At 38.7% G+C, this 25,172-nt stretch overlaps 1 protein-coding gene across 1 annotated transcript in view; it reads right to left on the bottom strand.

The window, feature by feature from the left end:
• Nucleotides 1–25,172, bottom strand: part of LOC145987798 (U4/U6.U5 tri-snRNP-associated protein 1) — a 101,308-nt gene that overhangs the window by 1,775 nt on the left and 74,361 nt on the right. The window contains exons 8-15 of the mRNA XM_083122503.1: nt 22,943–23,156; nt 19,484–19,614; nt 17,714–17,887; nt 12,510–12,591; nt 10,571–10,769; nt 8,049–8,189; nt 6,503–6,584; nt 5,857–5,975 (exon numbers count right to left, since the gene is read on the bottom strand). Coding sequence (XP_082978629.1) covers nt 5,857–5,975; nt 6,503–6,584; nt 8,049–8,189; nt 10,571–10,769; nt 12,510–12,591; nt 17,714–17,887; nt 19,484–19,614; nt 22,943–23,156 — 1,142 coding nt within the window. The remainder of the gene's footprint in view (nt 1–5,856; nt 5,976–6,502; nt 6,585–8,048; nt 8,190–10,570; nt 10,770–12,509; nt 12,592–17,713; nt 17,888–19,483; nt 19,615–22,942; nt 23,157–25,172) is intronic.

Below are 25,172 nucleotides of genomic sequence, written 5' to 3'. Positions count from 1 at the left end.
CCGAAAACGTGTGAAAATGAACTTCACACCTCTGTACAGCCAGTACCAGTGAAGATAAAAAGGCGGAACAAACAAAGTCAAAAGGAACACCAAAGTCGCCCATCCGAAAAACACTAGGCGGCAGCTGTGCAACGCATTCGCATGGGGTTCCACAAAGGAAATAGGAGTGTCCCGCAAGACAAGTGAAGGGAAAGGGTAGCGATCGACAACGGTAGGGACAAAAGAAGCAATGAAGCAGGAAGTAACAATTGCACAGCGGGAAACAAACACATGCAGCACGTGGGGAGTCCCCAAACACAGTGGGGAGACACCGCAGCAAGAACAAAGCACGGTTCAACAAAAGAGAAAGAGGACCGGACGGGGAATGGTACCTGTCAAGGAGACAACAAATGCGGGACGAGGGATTCCCCGTAGCAGCACCGAGGGGATGTCACACAGAGGTCGTGCGCCAGCAGGACAAATACAGCAACTACGGGCACAGGAGGTTTATTGCCACGCAAAGGTGCACTTACAGATAGGAATAGTACGTAGTACGTAGTCGTACCCCGGACTGACGTTGTTACAAAAGTTGCTCAAATTGACAACCACCACATTCAATGCAGGCATTGCAGCATCGCAGGAAATTCTGGCGAACCCTATCAAAAATCCCTGGTATGGTACACACCTCGGCCGATGCTGCAAGTATCCGCGCTACCAATGTTTCCTTGTCAGGCACCGGGGTCTCGTAGACGAGTGTTTTCACATGGCCCCACAAAAAGAAATCCATTGGTGTGAGGTCAGGCGAACGAGCGGGCCAGGGGATGGGGCCCTCTCTGCCGATCCAGCGCTGTGGGTAGGTATGGTGCAAAAGGGTTCGCACTGTGCCATCAAAATGTGCAGGCGCTCCATCCAATTGAAACCACATAACGATGTCGCATGTTGAGGGGTACATCTTCTAGCAGCTCTGGAAGGACTGATGCAAGAAAGGTGCGATAGAGGCGGCCATTTAAACGTGGTGGCAGCAGGTATGGAGCGATAATCTGTTCATCAATGATACCTGCCCAGATATTCACTGCAAACTGGGTCTGATGGTGTACCTCGACTGCTGCATGTGGATTTTCATAATCCCACACATGGCTGTTTCGGCAATTGAAGATGCCCTCACGGGTGAATGTTGCCTCGTCTGTGAAAAGCACATGGCGCAAAAAACGGGGATCGTCGGTACAAAACTGCAACAGTCGTTGACAGAATTCCACACGTCGTGGGTAATCCCCAGCCTGCAACGCGTGGACTCGCTGTGGATGATAGGGATACAGCAGATCATCATGAAGGACACGTCACACTGTCGACTGTGATACTCCCACTGCACGTGCAATGCTACGGGTGCTAGTGGACGGTGTGTCGTCCACGCGAGCAAGTATGTCCTCCTCGACCACCGCTGTGCGCACATGTCTTGGGTGACATTCGAAAACAACCTGCTGTCGGGTTGTCGCCTCTCCGGATACCGTCCGCGATAAAGGCGTGCAGCTGCTCGGCCATTGCCATCTGCAAGGCCGTAGACAAAATGCATGTCCCTCAGTTCTACAAATGTGTAGCGTTCCATAGTACGGTGAGAATAGTGCCAATTATGGAATACTGTACTGCAGTGCACAGGTGGCACACACACACACACTGGTCACAACGGCTTCGAAACAACGTACTCAATTGTCGTACGTCAAGCACACCACCACCGCACCGGCTCTTGCACTGACACGCTCCCTGACGATGCACTTCCAATCAGCCCACACGTCTGCACGGCGCTGTGGTACAATCAGCTGACGTTCCTGAGCCACCCGTGCCTGTGCTCTTCACTACCTGACCACTGCCGTCAGGTGGGGCCATGTACTCTGGGGCCTTGTCATCGTGGAACACATGTAGCGTCCTTCATTCTTGCCCCATTCACCCACAACATGTACTTCGTCCGTCTTGCTCGAGCCGACGGGGAGCACTACGTACGATCGTGTGGTGTTTGTGTACACCAATGTGGGGTAACCCAGCAGTTGAACAGACGTGCATACCCCCACGTAGCTTCATTACACGATTGTCCCACGCAGTTTATCTGTCCAGCCTTGCTCGGCCCTGTCTCACACCCACGCGGCAGTGTGCGGCTGCGGTGGTGTGAGGCCACGCTTGGTTTCGGAGCGGAAGGCTGCGGCCGAGGAGGGACTCGAGTTGTTCGGCTGGGGTTGCGCTCGGAAGCAAGCAGCCGCGTCAGGTCTGGGAACGGTGGACCTGGTGATCGGGATGGAAACATTCCGACCTCGTCCATTAGTGTCGTCTACCGTACGGAGTGGTGGGGTCCGTACGACACTCCAGCAGCCTTTCGCCCGCTCCCACCCAGCGATGTGCCTCCGGTTTCATTTCTAAGAGGCTGATTGGGCCCCATCACGACGTTTGTTACAACGTCAGTACGGGGTACGTGGTCCTATCTGTACGTGCACCTTTCATTAGCAATAACCTCCTGTGCCCGTAGTTGCTGTGTTTGTCCTGCTGGCGCACAACCTCTGTGTGACATCCCCTTGGTGCTGCTACGGGGAATCCCTCGTCCCGCATTTGTTGTCTCCTTGGCAGGTACCATTCCCCGTCCGGTCCTCTTTCTCTTTTGTTGCACCGTGCTTTGTTCTTGCTGCGGTGTCTCCCCACTGTGTTTTGGGGACTCCCCTTGCGCTGCACCGCCAGCGCCGCCATTTCTGCCCCGAACCATGTACGCGTCTGTTGCCTGTCGAGTGTCACGGACCACTTTGCTTGCATTCTTGGTGTGTTTTTACATCCTACGTCGTCCTCCCGTGGTTCTGCAACCCCGCACTACTTTTCTCTACTGCACTGCTTCAGTCATGGTGTTTGTTTCCCGCTGTGCAATTGTTACTTCATGCTTCATAGCTTCTTTTCTCCCTACCGTTGTCGATCGCTACCCTTTCCCTTCACTTGTCTTGCGGGACACTCCTATTTCCTTTGTGGAACCCCATGCGAATGCGTTGCGCAGCTGCCGCCTAGTGTTTTTCGGATGGGCGACTTTGGTGTTCCTATTGACTTCGTTTGTTCCGCCTTTCTATCTTCACTGGTACTGGCTGTACAGAGGTGTGAAGTTCATTTTCACACGTTTTCGGCGTTGTCTAGTTCCTCACGGAGGCATCTCTCGGCAAAGTGGAAGGGGAACTTTCGTCTCTATTTCATGGGAGGTATCTGTGGTTTTCGTTTGTACTATACCTTTAGAATCACCCTGTATAGAGGTCCTTGTGACTGACAGATGCGGTGGAGCCTAGGCCACCAAGAATAATCCTCCAAGGCAACCATTTCTATGATCTAACAGACTACACGCTACCCTGAAGACGGAGGCACATTCAGCCTCCGAAACCTATGTTAATTTTTTTAAAAAAAATTACAGTGGTTAAAAACTAGAATGAATAAATCACCACTGATTAGCTACAATGATAGTACATTGCAACTGTGTTCATATGATTGTAGTGAAAATTGGACATATTTGGAATATTTGTAACATAACTTTATGTCTTATACAGATATTTGCATTCAATGTTTTGTATTCAATTTAGCATTAAATTTTCTCTTTAAATGATGTACAGGGTAATTAAAAAATATCTAGACACTTTCAAACTGCCATAGCTGTTTAACAAATTGCAATATAGTAATGTGCATTTGTTTTATTACATTTCAGGAAAGAAGGTAGAGTCCAGCGCAGATAATTCTGCCGTGCAATGCGCGACAGAACTAAAGAAGCAGTGTTGCTAATGGAGCAGATAGAAAAATCGCTGCGGTGCGCCGATGCACAGCTGTTACGTACAACAATAAAATTAGAGAATTCAGGTCTATCTAACGTTGAGTTTTAAACGTCATGCATTATACCAGGACTAGGATTAATATGTATTAACAAGTGGCTTTGTATGTAGCTACATACATATGGACTAAAAATTCGCAAAATATGAACTAACACATAAGTAAAATTACCAAAAATGCTGCAAAGAAGACTTCTTCATACGATTCCTTATTTGAGTGATTTCAAACAAAATAAAAAATATATATATATTATTTTTCATTGCATTAATGCACTGGTGGCGTTCTAACTTTTCACTCCCAAAACCCGTATACACTGGTATGGAACTGCAACGGCAGATAATAACATGCCAACGTGTTAAACCGCTACAATTGCACCATAACACTCCTCCTCAAACAGTATTATTATTTCCTCTCTGAGATCTGCGACAGTCGGTTGCCTTTATTGTACATTTACAAAGGATGCCGGCTTCGACAACAATAACAAGTACATATACTGCCACTAGACGATAAGCTGCGCGGCTTTTTCTTTTGTTATGAAGCAGGGCCGGCGCTAGTCATTTTGCCTCCCTGGGAGGTGGCGGCAGATGCCGCTCTATTTCGACCCCCCCCTCCCCCCCCGGTCATTACGCAGCAACGGAAAATTGAAAATCAATATATTCCTAACTAAAACATCAAAATATAAAATAAATAATGTGACTTCTTATGCTATTTCAATACTATTCAGCGCAAAAGAATATCTCGCTCGATCACAGTTTTCAATAGGCTTATTTTTTTCTTCTCTTCAAATTTTGCCGCTCGGTTCGCCCTCCCCTTCCGCCGGCCCTGCTATGAACTTGGTCACCCATCAAAGCATGGCAATTTTAACACAGAAAACAATATGTATCGCATTAAGCAGCAAAAATGACGGCCTCCTCTATGCAATTTCTACAAGAACACCTGCCGGAGCCAGAGTTGAATTGCTTAGAATTTCCCGAGCTTGGCTATGCAAGGTTTTTGATTTCAACTTCGACAGAACTGGAGGCATTATGGAATTTAACGTTCATTAGCAAACACACACTTTTACATACACACACGCAATACACGCACACAACGTCAAACCGGTCAAATACTTAGTATAAAATAAAAATATGGTGCTTCCAATCCAACAAAACTCACCGCCACTTTACCTGCTTTCCCCTTCCGTGACAGAAATAGTGCTTCATTATTACAGTTGGCAACACTAGTTACTAGCTAGCCAATGAACATGCACTGCATAAAAGAAGCAACGACTACGCCGTGCTATATTGCCACATTGCCGTCCCTGCTGACCGGTGGGAACCGCGAGCTGGAGCGCTGTTCAATTGTTTTCAATGAAGTTTGCGCGAGTGTGTCCAGGAATGGAATGACAATATGGCAACAATAGCGAAGGTTTTCGAGCAGGGTAGAACACGTGATGCTAAGAGAGAGGGAGACGAAACGAAAATTCGTTTCTACGCAACGGCAAATTTACGTGTGTGGCACTCTACAAAATGCTTCTGTGTGATGGAGTTCTGCCAGACAAACTCCAAAGGAAGTTTAGTGCAAAGGAAGGCAGCTACAAAAAAATATCCATCATCTGTGAATACAAAATAAAACTTGAGTGCTTTCCTTTCCGTTCATGTACTCTATGGTAGTTTGTTACAGAGCTTTGGTGTTGTGAAAATACCAAGATCTTTTTGAATCACCCTGTATAAACACTTGAATTTACTGACCATAACATTTTATATGAACATTCAAAGTTGAACAACATGAATTGAATTGTTGATTTAAGTCCACTTTGTGCACAGAAAGGCTAATCAGGACTGGACCTACAGTTTAAAGTGGGATCCAAAGCACTGTGCAATGTACCTCCACAGAGGATCGAACCCAGGACAATATGCCATCAGGGAGGCCATTGAACAAGGGGACAATTTCACAAAGTGTCCACAATTCTGGCCACCACTGTATATGTATGTACAGCTCCCAGACAGTATAGTGCGCAACTTATCACACTGATAAACAAGAACTATGAATTACGTGATTACTTACGACTGAAGCTGTTTGTTTCCACTGAGAACAATGAACGGTGATTGGGTCTCCTTCTGCTTCTGCTGCAACAAGCTAAGCGTGCCCAATGGAGTGTCTGTCGAGCTCATCTGCTTCATCAGCTGCAAGTAGAAAGTACACTAAACAATTTAGTTTCTTTCTAATTTTAAACAAACTAAAATTTATTTTGGTAAGAGAGATCTGCTCGACCTCCACCCCACGAGTGTCTTTCACACCGGAAACATAGGTTCGATTCCCAGGGTGGGAGATCTCTGGTGAGAAATCTTCCATAAAAAATTGGCTTTTGAGGCTTACCAGCCTCTAATCAATGGATACAAAAACCTAGATCTCTAGTTATAATTCTATTTTTGGTATTTTTCATAATTTATGACACTATCTTACCTCTTTGGGGTAATCATCACCACAAGGATAAATAATTATTAGATGAAATTGTTGAAGTGAAACTCACAAAGGAACATGTATGCCAGAACTTGAACCATCAGTGACGAGATCATGAATTGGTGTGAATGGCTACCAAGGTGATGAGTTATTCAATGTAATGTATTAATCAGTCTCTAATGGTTACTTAACATAACAAGATAACAATAAATGAGCCACTATCTTCCTATGAAAACAAATAATCTCTTACCACTTCCTGCTCAAGCTTCTTCATCCTTTTCTCAACCTTGTTCTTCCCTGGTCCTTTGCCGTGGAATTTATGGGATAAGTACCTGTAAAGGAAAATAGTTTCTCAATATTATTTCTATCTTTTTTTCTTGCCATTCATAAAATGCATACTATTACATCATGAAATTTGTTACTTTTAAAAAATAAGGTTGTTTGTTTACATACATCTTAATAAAAATTTATTTCCTTCCAAAGTATTGATTTACATGAGCAGTTGCCAAACTGTGTTCGGTGAAGAGATTGTAAAGAAAAATAAATAGCATTATTTCAATTTGGCTTTGCCTGCCTGCCCTTTCTTGGAACCAATGACAATATCTAAAATTCCAATGTTTAATGACTGAATGGAAAATATTAAGTTTCAATCAAAATTTAAGCTATTCAGAATTTGAAAATATAGTTAGGGGGGAAAAAAAGAGCAAATAGTTGGAGCTAAGGAACAATCCACATGTCCATGAGACTTTCAACTTGGCATGCTCTCTTTGAAGGGAGAGGCAAGTCAACATTTTTCAACCCAGTCTGATGAATCCATGTCATAACTGTGCGCCCATGTCTCACAATGTGTTATGATGTCATCTTTCATTGTTTTTAGTTTCCCGACAGATCCAAAGGTTATTGATAGATTTTAACACTGCCTCCATTTTTCCTGCCAGAAGTGACCCGGTAAGGGTGGTGTGTTGCTGAACAGCTTTTGTTCTTTGGAGAGGCCTTGTGTAATACACTTTATTATTTACAGTCCAAAAGGTGTAATTATGATGAAATGTTTCATAGTTATTGACTACATGATTTGTGAAAACAACTGTTCATTTTTTTTTTTTATCATCATTAGGAAAATTAAATTCTTGAAGACTTGGTTTCAGATATCACCTATCTACCAACCTAAAAGAACTAAGTGTTAATTAATTATTAATGCAGAAACTGCTAAGTCATCCAAAAATAAAATAAAATATCACTGACCTTGATTTGCAGCAAAGGTTACTTGTATGTAATCACTTGTGCATATTGAATTTCAATTCAAAGTAGATAAATTCTGAGATATTGTAACAGCTATACTATCACAAATTAAACACATAAAAGTAAGCTACAATAGACAACCAAATGCATACAAATAGACATGCTTCTACCTATATCACTATTTGTGATTAGATTAATTCACTTAAGCTAGGTTCGTCTTCCACAGGTGAACATTAACAACACATTACCACTTTAAAACAGTGAATCACTTCACAAATCAAAAAATAAAACTTTAATAATATACCAAAAGAAAGTACTGTGAACCATTTTTTTTTCTCCATGTGGTTTTATTTTCTGTTAATTTCAGTGGTCATTGCCATCATCCTTTCACATAAACTTGTTCTATTGCTTGGTGGGTTTCTGTTGTGTATGTTTTGTGAGAACAAGTTCCCAAGTTAGAAGAAAAAAAAAAACGATAAGCGCATACATCCTTTCAGCACATTAATTTGTCCTCACATCTAACATTCCCCACAATATGAAAACACTGATATTATTACCTAAATGCTTCTTTTGCATTGAGAACTCTGCCTTCATCATCAATGTAATCCAACTTAACGTTTGGCTTATAACCGTCCTTCTCTTTGAAGTCAGAAGTGGGTCCCTGGTACCTGTCCCGCCTTCCAAACTTATCGTCATCACTGAAAATAAAAACAATGGGTGATTTCAGGTTAAACCACAAAATTCTCTAGTATGCACACACTGTTCATGTTTGAGCATATTTGTTTTACAGAACTTGTAACTTAATTCTATGTTACTTAGTGCAATTAGAGAATTAATTATATTTGCAAGTAATCATTATACAGCATTACATCCATTCAAAATTTAACAGTGATATTCTATTTTTACAATTCAAACTGTATAATGATGCAACGATACCCAAACTTGTACAGTCGTCATAATAAATATGCTGTACGCATTGGCAAATATCACTTGGAGCAATGTCTTAAACACAGAGAAATTAAATCACAGCTTGTATAAACTGTACCAATGAATGGTCGGTCTGGTCGTTACAGGCTTCCATTTCAAGAGCTATAGCTGCATATCCTTTCTGAACAATTGCTTCTCACACACTGAAATGGAAGTTAATATCTTAATCAAAAATAAGCTCTTGTAGCATGCCAGTGGTGCCACCAATTGACAAGTTATAAAGTCAGAGTCATTAATTCTTATTCAACTCTTCTATTATGAATATTTTAAAAATTATACAATATTCAAATTATGGTTGAGCTGATACTACTTTCAACCGATACTCATACTAATGCATATCCTCTTATTGATTCTCACCAACACTTTAACACTAACAATTTTCATTCGTCCAAAATATTTATACAATATTTTCCTCGATTTCAGGACATCATCAAATCCAACGTGCACCTAAATTTCCAACATATAAAAAATCATAAAATCATTGACATATGTTACATTAACAAGTTGACGTTTCAATACACACTCGGAGTATTTTTATTCAGCCATGTATCTCACGTTTACTAGAAGTAACAATGTCACTATTTTTCACATGCTAATAACAGTAATAGTTAATAATAGTAACAATAGCTGACATACAAAGTGATTGTTATTAACAATAAATGTTTTTGATTTTATAATTTAAATTCTTTAAGAAAAATTTCATATTAATGTAAAAATACAAAAATGTAAATTAATATAAAATCAGATTTCATATCCTTCGTATTATCACAAATTTTAGATTTTGATTTGAATACCATTGGTATGTATTGAAATGTATTCAAGAAATAAAAGCTTGTTTATGTGACATTTATGATTTTATTACACTGAAATATCAATCTAGCAGAGTTCTACTTTAAAATACACACAAGTTCACTTAAAAGATAATAACATTAAGTACCTGTCATTAATAACAAAATTAGTTTTCCTACAAAATACTGACACAAAATAAGTGAAAACTGTGAATTTTCTATAATTTCCAGGATATTTAGACTTAGTGTTGAGAACATGTTGTGGACTCCATAAGACAGAGGTTCTCAACCTTCATAAGACCACTGCCTAGTAAATATCTTTTTAAAAAGTTGGTGCCACAATTCCGACAATTTTACTGGCAAATATTTTTGTAATCTTTATACATTAATAAATACGTACTCTTGAAATTAAATGTCAATAAATACGGTATAATCATGGAGTAATAGTTATTAGATTTTTGTTATTAGCGTCACTTTTCTGAGGATGAGTGATGATAAAAGGACAAAACTGGAGAAGGGACACTCACAAAGAACACTTATGCCCACGTCGGGCTACTAATGTGGGACCCCTGGCAATCTCCTGGCCTGTTGTAACCGATACCTGGAACTGGTGCCAGCAGTTGAGAAGCACTGCCGTGAGATGTTCGGATTAGGACAAATATTGGCCAGTTTCAGTGACTGAATTTAAGGGCACGAGTGACAGTTTCCATGTCCAGCCAGAAGCGAGGACCCGATACTGCTCCTTCCCCACAGACCTTTCACTGCGGCGAGCCTGGGTAAGAGAGGTCTGTGCACCAGATGGTTGTAGGAGAGGGAGAAAACATTATACTTATGGGAGTATTATTTTACTTGTTCTCTTGGGAATATCAAACTTCTGATTATGTAGAAAAACACTTCAATGGAAACAGGACAGTTTAAAGATTTGATTTTGTGTTAAGAAAATTCAAAACTTCCATTTGCTTAGCTGCAACTTGCAGTTGAAGTTGTTTGTCCATAAGGAATACATGGGAGTCTACAAATAATTATTCATCATATTGTTTGCAGATCGTATCCAGCTTAATAATAAAAAACTTTAAAAACCCCTTCCACTTGCAACATGGGGAGAAATTCTTACTCTCTCATGTTATGTTTTGTTTTCTTCAGAAACTTTCACTCTTCACTTTAAACTGAAACTTTAGAATACTGGTCCATCCATATGAGCCCTACTCAAATTGACATCGGTTCAAAGTCATGGAGGCTCAGCCTTACCAAACGGTTACCATGAATTACACACAACTTTATCACCTGTTAACAACCATACTTACATGTAGGTTTTGTCTTCAATGGAATAGTTCTGTGCCTGGAGGTGTTGCATACGTGATGCTGAGGGCCTGTTCTTAGTTTCTTTTTCAAGATAACCCTTGCTCACAGCAAGGCGAAGGGCCCCAGCTATTCCAGCCCCCACATCTGGTTCAGCATCTAGGATAGGAACTTCAGCTGGAACAACTTCTACAGGTGTCTCATCTAAAATTAAACAATTTCAATTAGATTTAAAAAATCCTTCAATGTTTGCATCACTAACACTGAATCAGTAGCAACCAAAATTCATATTTCAGAGTACTCGAAAGTTATATTTGTACAGTTGGTTGACCGTTGACTGAAAAATGCATACTAAATAAAGATAAGAAAATAAAACAAAACATGAGGCTATGTGTACTTATGTGTACCTGCAATTCTGGTTGATTTATTGCTTCAAAAATGAAACTTGGTTTCTTCATCAAGGCATAGCTATTAATCAAAACATGAGAGGTGCAAACTGATAAGAAATGGGATTTTTTCCCCAGTATCATCCCTGGTTATCCAAATATTTTTTTCACTAAGAATAAAGCTACTGAGTTATTGATTTATGTCCATATTATAATTTTATTCGGTAATATTAGATTCCAAATATGGGTGTATAAAGGACTTAACAAAAACAAACGAATATATATTTTGCATGCCATGGCTCCAAACTTTACATGGAACTTCTGTACACTGTTGAATTTAGGGCAGAATATGTCTGGTGAAAGAATATTAGAAAAACAACAGCAACTCCAAAAATACCAAAAGAACATTCTGCACTAGTATGGGGCAAAAGTGGGATTAGCATGACAAATGATTGCTAATGATCTGGGAGTGAGGGGTTTCACATGGAACACAACATTTCAAAAATGTCATGCATTCTTATGTAATTTCCAATTTGAATGAACTGAAAATCTGCTTTCATTGGAGAATTATGATTGTTTCTTTTTGTTAAGTTTTTTTTTACACCCTGTACATACAATGCTCAAAGATGACCCAATAGGAAACTTTTAAATATTGATAACTGGTAATTGAATTTAATGCATTAAGTATGTCAGTGATTTCTTCACTTCCTCAATCAACTGATGTGAAAGCACATGGCAGTACCTTGTGCCACTAAATTAGGTTCCTGAAAATAGTATCTTAGTAAAATATTTAGAACTAAGAGAGATGACAAAGGAGGTGAGTAGAGAAGGTTACATAACAATGAACTGCATAATTTGCACTCATTTTCTAATATTATTAGAATAAAAAAGGTGATGTTTCATGCCACATACCTCATTCAGCTGGGTTTCTGAATTTTCGGGATAGTCATACTGTGGTAGCTGCAGGTAACAACTGGCCATTCCTCTGATGACATCAATGTTTTAAACTTTTAACACATTTTAACCATGCACCTCCATTTCAGGCCTGTCGACCCATTTCTAACTACCATAGTTTTGGTGTAATATCCTCTGACTCGTTATTTATTGATTGAGCCTCATACTATTAGCATAATTACATGAAGGAACTTCTAATGGGTAGGCACATGGTATGGGTAGGCACATGGTATGGATGGAAAAAAGAAGGGTTTATAGAATCTTTGTGGGAAACCTGATGGTAAGGAACCTACAAGAAGACCAAGGAGACAAAAAATGGCAATGTACAGATGGACCTGGAGGACATCATAAAGATTAATCTAGCCCAGGATAAGGACAGATGGGACACGTGCAGTTGCAGCAATTAACCTTCAGGTTTAGAAGTACCAGAGGGTCACTTCAGTTGGTAGCATTTGTTAAAATATTCGCAATATGATGACAACATATTAACTAATCTACCTATTCACAAGTATTGGCTATTCAGTCTCTAAGTACAAAAGAAAAACTTACAAAGTTTTCTAACACAATGCTGAAGTAGATTAAGAATTCAAAAACTTTTCCTTACCAATTTCTACTTCATTCCAAGCTCCTCTACGTCCTTCTTCTTCTTGCCTCTTTCTTTCTTCTATCATCTCTCTCTCAAAATCCTGCAAAATAACACAAACATTAATCTATCTACATATATTGACTTATTCACAAAAAAAGAAAAAAACTGACTGAATACTGACTAATTTCATTACATGACATTAATAAAGCAGCAATTTAAAAGCAAAACTAGGTTCTTGTTTGACACCTGACATGGTGTCACGTTAAGAAAATGTTAGTTGAGGATACAGGTAAAAAGGTTATGGTAAAAAAAACACTTATGGAAAAAATCTCACTTTGTAGCTGTAAAAACCTTCACTCTATTAAAACTCATATCTAAAACCATGCATTTCCTAATCTAAAAACACTTAAAAGAAACATCCTAAGCAGCTGTTAGAAGCTACCTGGCCAGTGCTAGAGAGAAGCAAATGTGCAGCGTGTGCTCAACACGGAGAAGGAAGCTACCTTCCCCTCTGTAGTTTTCCCCTCTTGAAGCTGGTACGTCACCAGTCCAAGGTGAACTCAAAACTCGTTTTGTCGGAATCCCCTATCGGAAAGGTGTCTCTGAAAGACTTGAAAAACAGTGAGAGGATATGGTGTAAAATGCAGGATGAAAGTGCATCGGAGCATCGAAAAGCATTTCACAGGATATAAAAAAGGGAGAGGGGATTGGCATGATAACCCAGAAGGGCAAAAGGGAGTTTATAAGATTGGATGCAAATGCGGGAAGGAATGCATGGGACAGACGGCGAGAAGCATGCACGTCAGGTGGGGTGAACACGACAAGGATATAAAGGAGGGTATACCCAAAACAGGACTATCAGAGCACATAGTTAGTGGACATAAGATCGCAACAAGGGAAGTTATCAGGAAAGTGAACAACCAACAAATTGGATAGGAATGTTTATGAAACAGCCTGTATATGAACAGATAATTGGAATAAACTTAACACAGACGACGGCAATTTGGAAGATGGATGGATTGCATTTTTCAAAAAATGGGATAAAGCTGTAAATAATAATGCCAAGATGGGTTTCCATGTTACATCGGAGGTCAAGAGGGCCGCCGAGGCGGAAATTTGAGTTCACCTTGGACTGGTGATGCACCAGCTTCAAGAGGGGAAAACTACGGAGGAGAAGGTAGGCTTCCTTCTCCGTGTTGAGCATAGGCTGCACATTTGCTTCTCTGAAGTACTGGCCAGGTGGCTTCTAACAACAGCCACTTAGGACGTTTCTTTTTAAGTGTTTTTAGATTAGGAAATGCATGGTTTTAGATATGAGTTTTAATAGAGTGAAGGTTTTTACAGCTACAAAGCGAGATTTTTTCCATAAGTGTTTTTTACCGTAACCTTTTTACCTGTATCCTCAACTAACACTTTCTTAACGTGACACCATGTCAGGTGTCCAAGAATACGCATCAACCTGAAGGAGGAGGCAGTCTTGACCTCTGAAACATTGTTTTGATTGATATTTCGTACTCACACACGTAAGTAATTGATCTTTCAGTTAAGTACGATGGTAACGATTTGCATTAATAGTGTTCTAAGTATAACGTTGAACTAAACGCATATTTAAGGTTCCCTTGTAATCAAATGAAATGATTAGGGCTGAGCTAATACTAATATCGATGTATTGGTATTTAGAATTTAATCACCGATACAGGCATAATGACGTATATTTTTCCCCCCGAAATTGAGTTATTGACATCTTTGTGGTCATACTGGTGCCTTACATCACCTGACGAAGTGGCATAGGTCAAATCTCACTAATAAGGAAGTTATGGATATTTTTTATTTAACGTATCTCAATTTGTTAAAGAATTTGGTACGACATAGCGACATATCTTGACTTACGTCGTTATGTCAAAGTAAATCCTGAACTGTATCACAAGTTGGTGTATCTCATTTTGTTTACAGTAGCAAAATGAAACAACAGGAGAAAATTTGCACAAAAAGAGCAAAAAAGGAAGTAATGCAGAAATGCATATTTCAATGTTTACAGTAGGACATGATTATGAAAGCAAGAGGTAAAATGAACATTGATATCTTTTGTTGAAGGAATGTCAGATGTTTCCTAATACAGAAATATATTGGACTGTTCGTAAGTCCGAAATATCACAATTCAACAAGACAGGCAGATATTTCCAAAGAAGGATCAAAGCTACATACTAAATAAGCATTGTTTTTATCAAAAAATCTCAAAGCTTTCAACTTGCCCCCATCGTTTTGCAATCAGTCACCTTAGGACGAAGATGGACGTCTTAGTACTCAGGGAAGATGGCTCAAAAAATATTGTTTCATCAATAAAACTACATCAGGGTGTCTACCTAAATAACAAAACCAAAATTCTTGACATTTTCATGACTTTTTCTTGACCTTCCTTTTCTTTCTTAATCCCCCCCCCCTTTTTCTTAACATTAATTGATTGATTGGACAATCACAAACATCGATGCCCAGGCTAGGATTCAAATCGGGACCTCTGGCATTGTAGCACGATGTGCTAACCACTCTGCCACAGGGGTTGGCACAAAGGGACTGTTATAGAAACAGTTAATGAAGAATCTGCTGTATGATCTGATGAAGATACACTTCTGTCTCAGCTGCTGTACAAATGGGAGTATGTCATCCCCTGTGCAAGAACAGGGTGAGAGTGACTTTGATATCGACAGTGAATTATTCGACGAAGATTTCAGTGATCCGGATGATCCTGATTATGTGCCAGGATAATCCAAACATTGTGCAAAGGATGTAAGGATGTATTCTTCTCCTCGTGTTCCAGGTGTCACATCTTGCTATGCTGGGATCATTTCGTTCAAGATAGCGGGTGCTTATTTACAATTCAAAATGTAAGGTAAACAAAGTGCCAAAGGACAATTCTTTAATACCTGATAGCATCACAATCACTATAGACAACATAGTAAGAAATCCTGAAAATTGCTATGAATACATAAGTTCAGCTACAGTTGTGTTGGCCAAAACAACAATAGGATTGTAGCAGCTGCATTGATGTGTGTAATATTAACAGCCGAGAATATAAAATAAATTGTGTTGATATTTTTTTTGCCTCATGATGCCATTTCTTGATTGGGTGTGTGTTGTTGCAGCTATAAATCTTTGCATTTAAGAAGGCTAGAGAGTTAGTTAGTTAGCTGAGATTTTTTTTAATTTGAGCTACATTATGGGCAAAACGAGGGAGACTGCCCACTGTCATCTCCAGATCGGTAAAGCAAGTTGCAAAAATCTTTGTCCCATCTCAGCTCATACTCATCATCCAACTGGCATGAAGAAACCATCTTTACATTGTGTACACAATGCAGATGGAAGATATTCTAGATTTTAAGGCACTTGAAGATCTGAGGATCCTCCAGCTTAAGAAACTGATGATGGTGTTAGGTTTAGTTGGAAAAAAGATATTCGTGAACTACGATTTCAGAGAAACAAGCCAAACACTATCTACATGAAAACAAGTTTACTGCAAGAGGATCTCGTAGTTAAGAGATATATATATATAACCCTAAGTAAATAGCTGCAAAAATGCCACCTCCATTGAACAAAGAACCTGTGAAAATATTGCACGAGAAGAGAAGTATATGGAGTTATTGCCAATGTGTGCTGGTTCTTTTCCCGTGGTTCGACAGTGATTACAAAAAAAATTACACAAATTTGAACCACTGGATTGATCTGTCATCAAACAATGTTTCCGCTCACTCTATTCCACAAAAAGGTTCATTCTTGATGCTAATGTGATGTAGACAAATAATCTCTCAATATTGTAGTGTTGTTATGTAGTAATTTTGCACTTTTTGTTTATTAACTGTACTTAGTACTGAAAAGTTTTGTAACTTGTCTACTCTATTTTGTAAATCTAAAGAACTTCAAAATAAATAAGCTTCACCGAAAATAACATCATAAATATTATGTGCATGATTTTGTTCACATTTTGATTTTAAAAAAAGATTTGTCAAATCGTGCAGCTGCAAGTTGATACCAATTTGCATGGCGTATGTCAAAGATATTTCCAAGTGATTAATAATTACGACGTGACATAACGATGTATCTCAACAAATTATGAAATTTCAAGCACATAAAGAAGCACCTGAAACATTCAACCACACTATTTTATTGCATAAACATAAGTCACTTTTGCATAAACATAAGTGTGTGTGAAAACGTTTTTTGCTTCTCCTGAAAAGTTTGAAAAACTGAGATACGTCATTATGTCATCCGATGGACGATATGGTTATCAGAATGAAGCTGAAAACGTAGGAGCTAATGTGATTATTTTTTTCTGTGGCGAATGGCCAGTATTTTACTTTAAAAAAAAATACAAAGTAAACGAAGATCACACACAATCAGATGCATTGAACCTAATAGCCAGCAGTTTGAAGCAGTCATTCACCGTCCCTAACTATGAAAGAAGGTCATGGTAATCACTGATTTTCACTGATGATATGCTTTTTTTCCTTAGGAATTCATAATCTTACTTTTTCCCCATTGTTAAATCATTTATAATGCATAATACTCCCAAGAAAGTTGATTGGTAGTAGTTTACTAATTGTATTTGAAGTCCTCCCCCCTTACACTTTCCCCTAAAATCAGGGTTCCACTGGATTTTTTTTATTATTATTTTTGCAACAGCATTATGGGAAGAAACAGATTTTGTGAGTAAAAGATCATCTCACGTGATGTAGTACAGTTCCAATGGAAAACTAATTATTTGAATTACTTTGAACTGTTACTATTTTCAAGCATCAGTATTAGTTCAAAGTGCTATCGGCTCAGCCAAGAAACGATCAGAAATTGTTACAAACATAGAAAGGCTTTCCAAGAATTTACTAACCAAATCCAACAGACACTTCTGGAACACTATCTATTACTTTTACTTCACTCTCAATGCATAGAACATGTATCACTGATTCTAGGGACTCTCAAAAACCTTGTATTCTTCCTAAATTCTTACCCACTCATCCCTAGTGTCTACAATTTGTAAAGATTCTGTTCGTTAACTATGATCTGGAACAATTTTTATCTGTAATGCTTGCCTACAATGCTGGCAAAATGTCCCGCGAACTACTCTTAAGTTCAGGGGCAAAGATGGGGAAACTTAAAATGCACTAAAGAGTTCAAATAAGAGGACATAGAATCAGATTTCTGTAGTATATCTAGAAATACACAAAATTCCATACCAGTAATTCGTCAGCATCCTCATCTCGATTCCCTGATAACCCGTATGTAGGAATGTCTCCCAAAGTTCTGCAAAATTCAGCAGTGGCGTTCAGCACAATGGATCCTCCCACTCCTCCTTTAACTCCTGCTTCCATCTCTTCCTCCTGCATCTTCTCAACAATGGACAATGCCACCTGAATGCAAAAAGAAAACAGTCATTAAAGGCATACAATACTAGTAACAAACAGCAGGATCCACATTACTTCACCAAAGTGATTCACATACAGGGTGTGGCATAAAAATGGGTCTTTTTGTTTTAGTTGGGAGAGTTTCTGTAATGGTGTTGGTGACACTTATTGTCATTTGAATCAGCAATGTATGCCATTTACATGGATGGCTGGAGAGGAGCTTGTGCTGTAGCTGTGAGGGCATTTTTTAAAAATTGTGAAACTGTTGCCTCTCCAACATGGGAATATTGACGTTATTTTAATCTCGGGACGCATGATCTTATTCCATCGGACAATGAAATCAGGATGTGGGTGAAGAACTTTCAAGCTATGGGGAAGTGCACTGAAGTGCATTGAAGCAGAAACTAACAGGTTTCAGATGTTGGAACCTTCCACGGACAATTTCTATCGCAGATTGTCCAAGTGTCAACGACGAAATGGTGGTTGCCTGTAGGATGAAATGTTCAATATATGAATGTGACTGCATATTTTACAAATGACAATGTTTAAGGATGTGGTTGATGTATTTTTTTAAAAAAAATAAAACTTAGTATTAGTTTTGTTGCATTTAATAAAGCCCATTTTTATGCCACACTCTTTACTGTCATTACTATTCTGCTTAATGGTGCACTGCATGCCCTCATCACAAGTTTACATATTAAATAAAACTGATCTGGATTCAAATCTCAGACTCTTTCAAGAATTTCCAACTATAACTTACACTTGACTATGCATTAAAAGGCAAATTGATGAAGAATATTTTCAGGGTGTCCACTCTAGGACCATGAAGGAACTTTACCAAAATTCAAAAGTACAAGTAGATGTTTTTGCTATTTCAAACTCACGTATTACCACCACACATATGCACACACATATATATTAACAATATAAAGGAGGGGGGTGTGTGATTCCAACATATTCAAAAATTCTAATTCAATACAATTAAACAGTATACATATTTAAAACATTTAATTTAAGGTATGGAGTTTACATTTGCCATTTTATCTACTCAGACTCGAAATATATCTACAAACACAAGTCTCATATGTTATGGTGTATACTAATCTACAAAAAATTGTTAATTGTAGAAGAATTTCACACTTATTTTAACTAATCAACTTCGAGATATATTTTCTTGCAATAAAATTCCATCTATCAGATAGATTGTTCTGCAAAGGACACTAACAAAGTACACGAATAGAGAGAATTCTTTATTTTCCATGCAGATTTTTTCTCCTTCCTCTTTAAAAATAAAAGCTAAACTGTGTAATACTTGCCTCAGGGCATTTATAAATATGTATAGACTCGGTGGAATTTGGAATAATAAAAGTTGCAATTTTTCATGTCTACGGATAAAAATTTACATAGAATTCACGGAATTCATGGTAAGTAGCCACCCTGGTTTTGTACACATACAAAAGTTCTTGGAACATATTGGTTACATACTACATTTGGTGCAATACCATACAGTAGTTGTAAAATTGTCCATATGCTAAATTTTTAGAAACATTTAATATCACATTATGAATTACTTCAAGTGACAATTAAGAGTATTTACATTACCTTTTCGACACTTGGTTTTGGATCAGCAACTTCCTTTTGTTTCAGCTTCCGAGCTTTGTTGAGTGCAAGTTGTAACTCCAGCTCACTCTCATCTTGATCTATCTTCACGTCTGTTAATTCCTCTGGTGGGGCTAAAAAATGCAATGTGATAACATTAGGTTAAGAACTGACATTTGTGTACTAGCACACAAATAAAAAGAAATGTGTCGTCTTACTTTAAAATTTAAACAAAAGCACAATTCTCAATAGTTGTGAACCAAAATTGTGGGTACCCTGGTGTTTTGATGGGGAAAGCAACAAAAACTAAATCTCGTATATAATGTACAGTACAATTCAGGTTAAAGAAATAGCTTTCTTAGTTGTAGGTTGTACATCACATTCTCGGTGATGTAGGGACATTGCTGCAAAATTCCCACCCAAAATCACTTGCCCTAAGAATTGAATCTGGGTCTCCCACATGGCACCCACAAGCTCTACTCACTGGGTTGTTATGGCTCTTAACAGATACAAGTAGCAGTCTGATTTGCTGTATTCATATTGTTGCAGGGCAGGTAGTCTTCTGCAATGTTTGGTCTTTAGGACATATTAAACAGGATATTAATGACATTTCACTTTCTCCACTACACCCTGTCCACAATGGGCAACAATATTGTAATAACTAGGGGGCAGATTTTTAGGTGCTATAAAAATTTTAAAATATTTATTTTTTATGTTCTAAAAACAACAGAAATATGTCGCTAAAAGTAAAAAAAAATATTTTCATTAAAAAACAAACAAATAAATTAGGGGTGGGTTAGTTTAATCGGTACTCTATTGGTATTGGCCGATATAGGCATATCTGTGTATCGATTTATTGGTAAAATTACCAATCTGACATATCTATAAATAGGGCAAAATTCTGCCATTTTGTTAAAATTTTTTATGGACAATCTCAATGCCCTACTTTTTTTTTTAAAAAAAAAAGTAAATGTCTATGCAAGTTATTTTGCATTGTAGTCACCTGATAACATACATTTATTAAGGAGGTCAATGAATCATTCAGATTCTTTCAATAAATCTTGAAGTATGGCAAAATAGACAATGTGTTACTTTTGTTGAACTCAAAACAAGGGCAAAAGTTTCACAATTATTTGTTGTGGAATTACAAATAGGATAGTAATTTACTAATTTACTCTATAGTAATTTACTAATTTACTGTGTGTTTTGTCTAGTTTATGCATTAACTGCAAAATGTGCACTTGCATAAAGAATTCAGAAACTTTATTTTGTCTACAATGTCTAAAATATGTACATTTTATGTTACTTCCCTAGACGGATGTGTTTTATGTGCTACAGGTAAAATTATGCACTTCTATGTCAAATAAGACTTTGCAGTCATATGGTTGGCACTCCTACCGAGTTTGGCCAACTTCCGAAGCAACAGAAAAAATATGCTTTTACCTAAAAATCCACTCCCTAGTAATAACAAACAAATAAGTGCAACATATACAGTAGGGATGGGACAGATTAATGAGTACTCTACCAGTATTGGTTGATACAGGGGTATCGGCATATTGGTAAAATTATCGAAAATTTTACCAATCGTATACACTATCTGGCCATTCGTCACCGGACACCCAACCAAAGGCATGTGGAAGCATCATGATGTGGTCGTGCTTCTCCTGGTATGGTCTTGGTTGCCTTGTGTTAGTGCGTGGAAACATGAATGCAGATGCATACCTAACGATCCTAGACAATTCTGCACTACCGACATTGTGGGCACAATTCGGTAGTGGTCCTTATCTGTTTCAGCACGACAATGCTCCATGTCATACGGCAGGTGTGATCAACACGTGGTTCGAGGATATGGGTGTGCAAAAACTTGATTGGCCCACCCAAAGTCTTGATCTCAACCCGATTGACCATCTTTGGGACGAGTTGGAGCGCCGGTTGAGAGCCAGGCCACACCGCCCAAAAAACACTAAAGAGTTGTTCGCCGCTTTGCAAGAGGAATGGAGCAGGATTCCCGTCGAAACCTATCGCAATTTGGTGGACAGTCTTCCTCAGACGGTTGTGGCTGTACTTGCTGCGAAAGGTGGCCCCACACGATACTGACGGACGCCTGAAACCGGATTAAAGTACTCGTTCCAGGTGTCCGGTGACGAATGGCCGGATAGTGTATATCTATAAATATCTTACAACTTAGTGCAATAGTGTGCCATTTGTTATAATTTTTAATGGATATACGCATATAATCTGCATTCTGTACTATTTAAAAAGTAACTGTCTAAGTATGCAGCTTCTTTTGCACAGTATTCTAGTTACTGCTGAAACTGAGAAATTATGCTAAGAATGTGTTCTAATAAAATCCACAAATTTAGTTTTGTAATTATTTCACTGGGTCAATCCACGCCATTTCAACAAGGTCATGTCACCCACCATCTCAGATTTCAATGAAACTTGGTGTACACCCTTCCCTTATAGTTGAAAGAAACCCCTTGAATTTTTCTTCACTTCATCTCAAATGGCTTATATTTTATAGTACTTCAAAATCTGCGTTGTCTGTCACTCTTGAGGCTCTCGGCAAGATTTGTTTTCCTCCTTAACCAATGATCAGATCTCTTTGAAATTTTAAACAAAACTCAATGAAATTATGAGGATTTCAGAAAAAAAAAAATGCATCAGCTCTCAAAATATTTTATAAAAGACTCAAAAAAATTAAAATCTACATGTAACCTAATTTCTGTGGTGGAAAACTAGGTTATAAAACCCTGAATTTTCAGCATGTGAGGATGATGGTACCAAAAGCAAAGACATGATCTTTCTCTAAAAGCGACGCTAACACTGCGCCATCGGGGACGCCCTTAATAAATAAAGTATTTTGAGTGCTGATATATTTTTTTTCTTAAATACTCATAATTTAATTTAGATTTGTGTAAAATTTCAAAGAGATTTTATCATTGGTTAAGGGGAAAAAATAAAATTTAAGCAAGGGTATTTTGTGCTGAAGGCCTCACGAGTGACAGACAACACAGATTTAATAACATTTCAAAGTGTTGTAAAATTAAAACCATTTGAGATAGTGAAAAAATTTCAGGGGATTTCTTTCAACCATAAGGGATGGGTGTACACCAAGTTTAATCGAAATCTGAGATGGTGTGTGACAAAAAAATCTTAATTTTATTTGGTGTTGATTTGATGTGGAATGATCCTACTTTAAAGTAGGGGTGGGATAGATTAATCAGTACATTACAGTGGAATTACAGTACATTCAGAATCAGAAAGTATTGGTTAAAATTTAATCAACACATGTCGATACTTTTTCAGTCTGCAAAAATTATGCACGACACTTTCTCAGAATCTAAATATCCTGAAAGTAACAGCATTATGGGCAGAACTGGATCATGTGATTAAATGATTATCTCATAATATTACGAATATTTTAATGGAAAACTCCGGTAGCTGCAAAAGTATACTTACGTGAGGAGTTATCCACATCCATTGCATCAGGCTCCAACCCTGGTTCCGTCTTAACCTGAACCTGAGTAAAGTCGAAGTCCACTTCCATCTGGATACCATCGATTTCTTCTTCGTATCGTTTACGTTTCCTGGACCCTAAGTCTTGTGGCTGCACAGGGTCATTTTCAGGTAACAGGTCATCTGCCTTTAGGATTTTCTGGCGAATCTTTTTGGGCTGAAACAGAGAGAATCCCATGTCTATATCTTGATCCTTAGTACTTAAAATGCTTTGAAAAAAATAATATACGAGGTGGATCCAGAAAGCAAGTTTCCCGAATGGCCAACAGATAGCAGGCCATGCGTTGAGAGATACTTGATGTGGCATTTGTATGCAACAGGCAGCACTCCCAGACAACTCACAGCAGCACCGTAGTTGCGGTTCAAGATGGCGGGTCTTATTCCAGCTCCCACTGACTGTTAGGTTCAGTTGGTGATAAAGTTTTTGAACGCACAAGGCATAGCATCATAAAATAGCATGAAATCCATCGTCAGCTGTGTCAGGTGTATAGGACAGACATCATGAGCAAGCAGATGGTGGGTTGCTGGTGCAGGCAATTTGCGGAAGGTCAGCAAAATAACATGGAGGTGAAGTCAGTTGTCAGACACTGGTTCCGATCCCAGGCGGCAGACTTCTACGACACAGGGTTACAAATGTTGATCCCACAATACGACAAATGTCTCGATTCCGGTGGGGAGTATGTTGAAAAATAGCTGAACAATTGCTGAATCTATTCCAATTTCCATTGGAATTGTGTTTCTGTCTGTAGACGGTCCCAGGGAAACATACTTTCTGGATGGGCCTCGTATTAGAAATTACAAGGCAATCAGGATTTGAACAACAGAGCTATTTGCAGAGTAATTTAGCAGTTCTCAAATTTTACATGATGATTTGCCACGACCTGGACATCCATCTAACCCCCCTGAAATTCGGGAAGCAGTTGTGGCAAAGTTCCATGCCAGTCCAAAAAAGTCCCTACATTGGACAAGTATGGAATTAAACATACTAAAGAGCACGATCCATGATATCCTCAAAAGGGAGAATTTTCATCCACATAAGCTCCAAGTTTTTCATCATCTGTATGAAGATGATCCGGACTGTAGGATGGAAATGTGTTAGTGGTTCCTTGATGAGACAGACAGAGATGACAGGTACCTCACGAAAGTTCTATTCTAAGACAAGGCAAACTTTTATGTAAATGGAGAAGTGAACAAAGAGAATCTCTCCCTAACACACATTGGAAGTAAAGAACAAGGAGCACAGCACATCATGGTGTGGTGTGGAATCTGGAATTGTCACATCATTGAACCATTCTTCTTTCATGGAAAGATGAATGGAGAAATGTATCTCAAGATGTTGGGAGAACAGCTTATGCCGGAAGTTGATCTGCTAGGCGATAAGACCAGAATGGTTCATGGAGGATGGTGCTCCAAACATATTTAGAACTTGGATGTGGTCATGTTGAACAAGTTCTATGCTTTAGCCTATGATACAGAACTTTTCGGACATTCTGTATAATTCATCCAACAACAGTGGAAATCTCATCTTGTGCTTCTCTGCCTGCAGGTTATCTCATAGGTTTCCTATTATGGCAGATATGAGGTCCTATCCAGTGTACTAACTCAACTGGTTTGCACGTGCAGGAGGAGGCTGCTTATATTTTCTCCTCAAATGATCAGATAACCTAAGCAAAGTGTAGCCTGTTGTAACTCATTTACCCTACTTCTCCTTGTAAGAGCCACAGTAACATCTTTATTCCAACTCCTGTAAGAAACTGCAAACTAAACTGTGTAGAATTGCCTATATATACAGGCAAGGCTGGGCATTTACATATACAGCGTATATATATATACATATAATAAAAGAAAAAATCACAACTTTTTCATTTACCAATATTTTTTGTCCAAACTTTGTACAAACATGTAACAACTCAGAAATTTATTTTACAAATCAAGAAAACTAGTGCACTTCCACATGTGAACTGTTAGTGGTACGGCAAATGTCAAACCAGTTGTCAGCCTCAAGCCACACGTTTTGAAGCATGTGCGGGGTAATGTTGCTTACTGCAACCACAATTCTTTCACGCAAGTCTTGCAAATCTTTAACCGGTGTACAGTAAACTTTGTCCTTAACACACCCCCACAACAAAAAATCACACAGTGAGGTCTGGTGACCGTGGGGGCCATGCAATAA

This window comes from Lepisma saccharinum, chromosome 5 (genome assembly GCF_977018435.1).
Source record: "Lepisma saccharinum chromosome 5, izLepSacc3.1, whole genome shotgun sequence".
NCBI classification, from domain to species: Eukaryota; Metazoa; Arthropoda; class Insecta; order Zygentoma; family Lepismatidae; genus Lepisma; species Lepisma saccharinum.
This window is presented reverse-complemented; position numbering and strand designations above follow the sequence as displayed.